The 9,188-nt window shown below is 43.9% G+C and overlaps 1 protein-coding gene across 1 annotated transcript; it reads left to right on the forward strand.

Moving 5' to 3' along the window:
- The first annotated feature begins 7,010 nt into the window (after window positions 1-7,010).
- Window positions 7,011-7,955, forward strand: Or1r1 (olfactory receptor family 1 subfamily R member 1). The gene has a single exon (XM_021175480.1). The coding sequence runs from the start codon at window positions 7,011-7,013 to the stop codon at window positions 7,953-7,955; it is 945 nt and encodes a 314-aa protein (XP_021031139.1).
- Window positions 7,956-9,188: the final 1,233 nt, after the last annotated feature.

The following is a 9,188-nucleotide window of genomic DNA, read 5'->3' on the forward strand; positions in this document are numbered from 1 at the left end:
TGTGTAGCCCTGGCTGTCCTGGGACTTACTCTGTAGACCAGGATGGCCTTGAACTCAGAAATTTGCCTGCTTCTGCCTTCCAAGTGCTGGGATTAAAGGCATGCACCACCACTGCCAGGCTGATGAGCTAGCATTCTTAACATTTCATTTATATGCTCTCCAAACCAGACACATATCTCCTTCCCTCTGTGTTTTTTCTTTAGAAAATTAAATTACCACATAAAGTAGTGTTTCCTGATGGCATTTTTATAGATGGTTTTTGTGGAGCCTCTTCTTACCATCCACTCCTCTTTGCCTTATCTGCAGATGAGGCAAAACAGAAACAGGACAGACTCTTCATCCTCACTGAAATTAGGGTCAGAATAATGTCAGACTATCACAGAAGTGAACTCTGAAACTTCTTACATCAGAAACTTGTACCAGCAGCTTTTTTTCCTCTTACAGGCTCCTATATCTTCTTCATACTTAAATACTTCCCAAATGACCAAACCTTCAGTCTTTAAAAAATTTTTTTTTGTATGAGAGAGAGAGAGAGAGAGAGAGAGAGAGAGAGAGAGAGAGAGAGAGAGAGAAGAGAAGAGAAGAGAAGAGAAGAGAAGAGAAGAGAAGAGAAGAGAAGAGAAGAAGAAGAAAGGAAGAGGAGGAGGAGGAAGAGGAGGAGGAGGAGGAGGAGGAGGAGGAGAAGAAGAAGAAGAAGAAGAAGAAGAAGAAGAAGAAGAAGAAGAAGAAGAAGAAGAAGAAGAAGAAGAAGAAGAAGAAGAAGAAGAAAGGTGTAGTACACAGGTGTTCACAGAGGCCAGAGGCTTTGAGTCCCTTTGTAGATGAACTTACAAATTGTTGTAAACCACCCAGCATGTAGGCTGGGAATTGAACTCAGATCATTGGCAAGAGTTTCAAATGCTTTTAACCACTGACCATCTCTCTAGTCTTCCTTTGTGATTCAAATACATTGTTATTTTTTGAGAATTCTGTAGATGAGTCTATGTTTATATTGTCCCACTTCCCCCTCTTTCCTTTAGCTCTTCCTGTGTCCTCTTCTCACATTCAGGGCCACTTATTATTTAACTATGATTGTTGCACATGCATACACAAAGAAACACACCCGAGTTCATTCGGTGTTGGTTATTAGTGGTACTTGTATCCTGAAGGTGAACATAATCAGCTAATTGAATCTAAGGCACACTCAATAGGAAGTAAATCATGCCTGGTACTGTGAACCTAATCCACTACTCATGGTTGGTGAGGGTGTGGACCCTGGAAGGGAACCCACTACTGCCATTTCCCTAAACCAATATAATTTCTAACAGCATTCCAAATATTTATCCTTATACCTACAAATTAAGTATAGTACTCACTGCTCATCAAAGAAGTGTCTTTTTAAAGCAGACAGGGACCATCCCAGTGCCCTTCAAAATACTACATTTTTATGTATTTAAAATCTTCCCATTCTTCTGCTTGACTTAAAGCCTTCTCTCTTCTAGAAGTGGTCCCTGAGCACTCAAGACACAAGTGTCACTTTTGTTCTAACTCCCTAGGGTGCTTGCTGCCCAGCATTTCAGCCAACTGTGCCTAAGTCTTTTCTCTCTAAACTGAATGTTAATGTCAAAGTCACATGTTCATAATTTTCCACCTTCAAGCATGAAGAGATTATCATCTCTCCCTTTTCAGTTTGCCAACAAGGACACTAAGACCACAAGGGAGAGGTGATTTTCCCAGGGTCAAAGAAGATGTGAATTAAATGTCTCACTTATTCTCATACTTCTGTGGCACTCCTGGGATATCAGTAGGTCATCTCTCATGAACACTGAATATGTGTCAAGTGAATGAGGCCATGCCAGAGAAGCTCACAGGTGGGCTGTGACTATTAGTTCCAGAGATAGCTAGGCAAACAGACAGACAGATAGATAAGGTAGAGAATGTCCTCAGGAGGTATTGAGCCACTGGGAAATCAAGTCCTCCAGATCCAGAAGGGCTCTTTGGTGAGGCCAGCAAGGAGCTCAGGATACTCAGCAGGCTTCGGAAGAAAGAACTGAGAGACCGTTTTGTTCTTGCTCTGACTCCAGCATGAGAGAATTATGATACTAGCACCTCCAGTCTCATTGTGGAGTGAGAAGACTGCAAAGCTCAAGTCTATGATGAAAAGCTTCACCTAGAACATAGAGATTGACTGCTCTGACATAGATTCTGCTGCCTTGGGAACTCTGCCAGGAACTCCAGCCTCTCCTTCTTCCATCTTCCACTTCTAGGTGAGGCATACCCACAATGGTGGAGGGGGTCTTCGGAAGTCCTTCCAGTTCTGTACTGAGAGACTGGTTTCTATGTCATCTCTCGGGAGCACTCTCCTGTTCTCACAGCAGGGTCAGGAGCCTCTCCTCCCCAGGCAAGCTCACATAGCAAGTTTGTAGATTTACAGATGTTGGAAAAAGCCAGGAAGAGGATGTCAGTGTTCCTTGTATGTTGATCTTTACCCATCCCTGCCCATTTAAGCCTTTTCTTTGAGGAGGAGGCAGGTAAGAGATAGCATAAGGCATTGAGCATGAGGCCAGCACAGTCACACATCATGTCAAGGGAGCATCTATCTCAATTTTGGATTCTCAGAAAATTTGATCACGTTTCTGTTTTCATAGCAGTATAGGAGAGTGGACTGTAGATTGACTGAAGTCCAAAGAGTCCTGTTGGGAAAAAAGATTTCAGAGGCCATGGTGTTCCTATAGTGTTTCCTAGCGAATTAGTCAGTTGGTGCTCCTTTTATCACTATCCAGCATGTCATTCCTTTCACCTTTGGTTGTGGAAACAAAGCTGCCTCTCCAGGGTACACCTTTTGTAACAGCCCCTGCTACAAGCAGGTTAGTCTGAGCTTTGCAGAGCTGAGCCCAGGCACACTCATGGGTGAGCTGTTGAGTAGGAAGAACTGTGGTAGAGTGGAAAAGTGGATAAATCAAGCACTGGTGGGAGAAAGATACATAAGTACCTGAAAATGCATGGCAGATTGCACATTAGTGACTGTGGGATTCAGAGTCTGTGACTGGAATTTTGTCTGACCCCCAGATTGCTGAATGACTTCAGGTGCATCAGAGCCCAGGCTTGGAGTATGGTATTGGGTAAGATACCTAAAACTCATTGCCCTTTGCCTGGTAACATAATAGGAAGATTAGCGCTCTGACTATGTCATGTTCATCTGTGAATATATTACTTGCCCAGTGCTCAAGTATCTGCCTGGCACAGAGTAGATACAATAATTGAGACTGTTGAACAAAGGGTTGAGAAGAAATGAGTGAGGAGCTGACAGGGCAAAGTAGAAGAGAGACCATTGTCTTTGGAATAGCAAGGCTTATCTTGGAATAGAACTTAAACTTGCCATTGAAGAGAAAGCTTTCTAGTCTCTGTTAAGAGAATAGGGACTACTCAGGAAGAAAGGAGATTCAAGGAAGCACAGAGTGCTGGAGACGCCATTTCTCCTGTCTGTGTTGATATGGCAGACTGACCTGAAGATATAAAGAACAAGGGCAGAATTGACAGGTTGTGTGTGTCTAGTCATGGGCTGTGGTGCATTGTGTGTAGAAAGTCCATTGAGATTGTCATGTTTCTGTGATTTCTTCCTGTGGTCATGTGCATGTGACACATATGATTATTTTCTATAGTGCCTGGAGTATGTCTATGTCTCTGTGTCAGTAGTTAATGCTTGTATCTCTGTGAGTGTGTCTCTAGCATGTCTTTCTGGATATGTCAGGATATACCTGTGTCCTGTGTGGGTATGCATTGCCAGGCTCTGGGTTTTTGTGTAACTGAGGTGCTGGTGCATTGTTCATTCTGCATGAGGTTTAGGGCAGTAGGTGCCTGGGTGAAAAGATTGCTGGTCCTATATATTATGTATCTCTGCTTTATTTCTGATCTCTTAAATAAATCCTTCCTATGTAGTACCTGCATTACTCCGGGTACTGGTTCTACTATCCTAGAACTCAGTCCTGTGCCAGGTGTTTCAGGAGCAGACAGCATATCTCATATTATCAAAAATAGCTATGAGCTTGGGGGTGGCCTTTATTAGGTACCTACTATTTGCTAAGTGTTTATGAGGAGGTAGAATTATTATATATATTTGTAAATGGAGTCTTACTATGTTGCACAAGCTGGTCTCAAACTCCTGGACGAAAGCCACCTTTCTAACTCAGCATGGGACACCATTTCCAGCTCATGGTGAATGCACATAAATCATTTCACTTTTAGACGGAAGAAAAAAGCAGCTCAAAGAGATGATGTAACTTCCCCTTATAATTTCCTATTAAAAATATCTTCTACCCAAGTCTGTTTGGTTGGACATTTTCAAGCTGGCCCTGGTCAAATTCCACCTCCTTTTTGGAGCCTTCTAAGATTTTCGAGAGAATTGGGCCAAAGCCCTGGCATATGCAGATGTGAAGACAATTGAATGTGTTTAGAAGATAAGCAACACAATAGAAAAACATCATCAGCAACTGAGGTAGAAGAGAAGGGAGAGAGGAATGGAAGAGCACTCTAGAGGTCCAGAGAGGGTGTGAGACTTCTGGGGGTGGGGGTGGGGAGGGAGGGAAGCTAGGTTTAGGTGTTGGAATAGGGTATGGATAGCATCTTAGGTAGGGAACAGGATGTTGGGAAGACTTATGAGAAAGGTGTAAGAAGCATCAAAAAGGCCAACCAGGCTGGCCTCCAGGGAAGGGGAAACTTCTGGAAGCAGCTGGTGTAAAGACTGGATTAGAATTATGGGAGCCATGGTGGAAGACTTTAGGCAGCATCCTGAACCATCCACACTATCTTCAATGAGTGATACCTGAGCTGGCTAGACAAGAAAGCTGGTGGGAGGAACACCTAGGTCTCTTACTGCTCTGGATTTCCCTCTCTCTAGTCCACAGGAAACTCACTGAAGTCTTAGGAACTACATCTCAGGATGGAAGGCAGTGCATCTACCTCCATGACTGGGGAGTTCTGGCCAAGAGAGAAAGCAGCCTCTATGGGCTTCAGGCATCATTGAGTCTGGCGAGCAGCCTGCAGGTGAGAGAACCCAGCCCATTCCTGCTGCTTCTTGCCATGTATCTTCTCTTCCTCCCACTTCATCGCCTAGCACTCTGCGTGATGTTTGTGAAAGGAGGCATGTCTGAAGTTCCACCCTCCCACAAATCATCTTTTTGTGCCTTTAATTCTACTTCCCTTCTTGTCAACATTCCTCCCACTCTAGTGAGCCTGTGCTTGTAGTGATGTACTCCTGCTTCCAAACTCAACCTCAAATCCCCTCTGGCACCTCCCTTAAATAAACCAGGCAGAGGAGTGATTCCCTTCTTGATACACACATTTACATTTGCATTGCATGAGGTAGGTCACTGGCTAACTTAGCTCTGTAGTCGTGTTGCTCAATCCAGAGCTTGGCCTGGTCAAATCACTAAGAAGTGGGCATGAACTATGTGGTTGAGCCGTTCTACTGCTCAGGGAACACCACACAGCTCAGCCCCAGCTGGAACACTGTCTGCTTCTGCTAAGAAAGTGCCCTCCACCCCCAAAAAAGAGTGACAAGAATGAAAAGAACATGAAAATTGGATCCTTTAAGACTGGATCTCAGGCATCATAGGTTGAAGAAAGATGACTTAGCAGACATAAGACAGATTGCTTTCACTGCTAGGTAAAAAGACATAGAGAAAGCCAGATTGGCACACTACCTACCCCCAGAGGCTAAATTGAGACTATTTGTAGTAGTTACATGAAAACCAGGTTCAGTTCAATTAAAGAAACTAAAATAAGTAAATAAGTGTAGACCTCCAGTGCCAGACTGATCTAGCTCAAAAAGCCACCAGGAACCCACCAGAGAGCAGAGAGAAGTCATCAGGTTCAGGGGGAAAGGGAGTGACCACCAGTTAGCATTTGTGCCTTGCTTAATCCTGGAAGTACACTGTCTCATTTAAGGTTGACATCAGTATATAAGAGAGGAATCAACAGGTCAGGAGAGTAGAGACTAAATAGAAGGGGTTCTGTGATTGCACAGACAACCAGGATAAAACTCAGGCATCTTTGATTTCAAAGTTATGCTTTTTCTGCAGCAATGTATATGCATCTAAGGGAGCAGTTAGGAAGAAAGGTCTGGTACTGACATAACGGATGGACTGGAGGGGTGCCAAGGTACAAAGGTGGTTTTCCTGTTCTTAGCAAGCAAGATCCCCAGGATGACTCCTGAGTGATAATGACAGAGGAAGAAAAATGAACAGGTTGGAAAAGCCTGAAGAGTTGTCCTGGCAGTTGATTGACTAATCAGCATTCAGTCTCCTCCATTGTCTGTTCTCCTGTGTTCACTCACTGGTCTTCATCTATGACATCCTCCTTGTGCATAGATATCTGGACAGGGTAGTGAGATGGGGCTTTTTCTTGATAGTCACTTGCCCCATTATCTTCTAGGGCCACACAGAAACATGATCCCTTTCTCTTGGCAGATGGTGGGCAGGTCACCTCAGCCATAGAAAGTTCTAGTGGCCTTAGAGCAATGTGAGAAAGGGAATGGGGGCTTTCAGGAAGATGCGGAACGAGGACAAATGAGAGCATTGTTTTGGAGATCACAGAAATTTGAAAGTTTTCTGAGCTGAGTTCAGAGCAAGGGCAGGCTTTGTCCTAGTGTTATTTGTGGGTGTTTCAGTCTTTCCTTTCTATACCAACAACTTCACACATCCCCTCCTTATAAGGAGCCAGAAGTTTGGTTTAATAAACTCCTGCCCATTTCCAAGAACACAATTCAGGTAATTTTTCCTTTGACCTCTTCCTATTCTCTCCAGAAAAACATATCCTAGAAAAACATCCCCAGTTCATATGATAGGTCATTCAGGCATGCGTGGAGTACAGACAAATAAGCAGGCAAAATAGCACATAGATTTAAAGTATAGTCTTTAATTTAAGATTATATATGGTACCTGGAGGTCCAGGAAATCTACTTGGGGTTTCTAGAACTTAGATTTTTCTGTCCTATCTCTTCCTTTCAGCATTCCCATGGGTACCTGACCTCCATGGCTGTGACCAACCTCACATACAAACCACAGTTCCAGCTCCTCGGCTTGATGGATGGCACAGATCCTCACCCGTTGCTGTTTCTTCTTTTCCTTAGCATTTACCTGCTCAATGCCCTGGGCAATCTGAGCATGGTGGTGCTGGTGAGGTCCGATGGGGCTCTGTGTTCCCCCATGTATTATTTCCTGGGTCACCTGAGCCTCGTAGATGTCTGCTTTACCACAGTCACTGTCCCCAGACTGCTGGCCACCCTGCTCCACCCTGGCCAGGCCATATCCTTCCAGGCTTGTTTTGCCCAGATGTACTTCTTTGTAGCTCTGGGTATCACCGAGAGCTACCTCCTGGCAGCCATGTCCTATGACCGTGCGGTGGCTGTGTGTAGGCCGCTGCACTATGGTGCAGTCATGACACCCTGGCGCTGCTTTGTGTTGGTGGCTGCATCCTGGGCTGTGGCCCATCTGCACTCTCTTCTACATACACTGCTCATCTCTGCTCTCGCCTACCCTCCCTCTGCCCCAGTGCGCCACTTCTTTTGTGACATGACTGTAATGCTGAGCTTGGCAACCTCTGACACATCAGCTGCAGAGACTGCCATCTTCTCAGAGGGGCTAACAGTGGTGCTGACCCCTCTGCTCCTCGTGTCCCTCTCCTATTCAAGCATCCTTGTGGCAGTGCTTGGAATGCGGACCACAGGAGGCCGGCACCGTGTCTTCTCCACCTGTGGGGCCCACCTGGTGGTAGTGTCACTTTTCTTTGGCTCAGTCCTCTCCGTCTACTTCCGTCCATCATCTGCCTACTCAGCTCGTTATGACCGCATGGCCAGTGTGGTCTATGCAGTAGTCACACCGACCTTGAACCCTTTTATCTACAGTCTTCGTAACAAAGAGGTCAAGGGTGCCCTAAAAAGGGGTTTCAGATGGAGAGCAGCACCCCAAGATGAGTAATGGAAGGTCTGGGTTAACTGGCATGTCAACAATAGTACCAACTCCCACAGTCTCATTTATCCCTTCTTTCTCCAAAAATCAATATATTCTCCTTTATTTCCCCTTCGTTCAAATTCTATTAGTTATTGCTCCTACACAGACTTATGCCTTGTTAAATAAGACTTAGATCCCAAACAAATATGACCTAGTGTTATATAGTGGTAGGTAACACAAGTTAAATGACAGTGTATTGGATGCCTTTGTGTGTTGTCTGGATGCTCAAAATAGTCTAGTGTTGCTTGGAGATTCTAATTTCTGGAAATTTGAAAAAATAAAGAGAGAGCAGGAGAAGGTAAGGAGAAGGTTATCTGGTTATCTATGCAACGGGAATACAGAAAGCAAGTAACATCAACAGGTGAAGGCAGTCATATGGGAGTGTTTGTGCCAGAAAGACAGTCACAGCCATGCAGGCTCTTCCTGGAATACTTCTAGATGACTTAAATGTGCTTTTAATTTAATGTTTTTCTTCATAAATTATATATCTTTGCTGCGCGGTGGTGGCACACGCCTTTAATCCCAGCACTTGGGAGGCAGAGGCAGGCAGATTTCTGAGTGCAAGGCCAGCCTGGTCTACAGAGTGAGTTCCAGGACAGCCCGGGCTACACAGAGAAACCATGTCTCAAAAAACTAAAAAAAAAAAAAAAAATTATGTATCCTCTATTTGCATTGTTAATGTTCAAAGAGATGAAATTCTTCTTTACCCACCCAAATCAGCCTCCACTGTCATCCCAGTTTCTCTGTATATTATTCTGCAGTTCCCCCTTTATTTTTTGAAATAATACATCTAGAAGAGTTTATCAAATCACTACAAATCACTCTCCTAAGTTTGTGATGTGGATACTTATCTACAACTTATTTAAGCAGTCTTTTGTCCACAATTTAACAATTTAAAATGTCTTTTCACCTTTTCACTACTACAGGGTAGAATGTACACCATGCACATGGGAGTCCATGAGGAATTCACACTGTACAACACAGGAAACAGATTGAGACTAGAGGCTGTCCCCATGTCAGAAGCCCAAGGAGTTCACTTTCTATGATGAATAGTTGTATATTCTATCCACCTTTCCACCTTATTAAATAACTTTTATTTGCTAATGTAGAAACTCCTTGAACACATTTCTGTTTACATTTGTTTGCTTTGGTTATTGTTATTACTATTATTTTATTCTTTCTTTGGTATTAGTTATGTAT

Source organism: Mus caroli, unplaced genomic scaffold (assembly GCF_978045245.1).
Source record: "Mus caroli unplaced genomic scaffold, Mus_caroli_1 scaffold_13, whole genome shotgun sequence".
NCBI lineage: Eukaryota > Metazoa > Chordata > Mammalia > Rodentia > Muridae > Mus > Mus caroli.

What these genes read in the sequence shown, in the direction of transcription:
- Or1r1 (XM_021175480.1), top strand. Translation starts at nt 7,011, where the DNA reads ATGGCTGTGACCAACCTCACATACAAACCACAGTTCCAGCTCCTCGGC.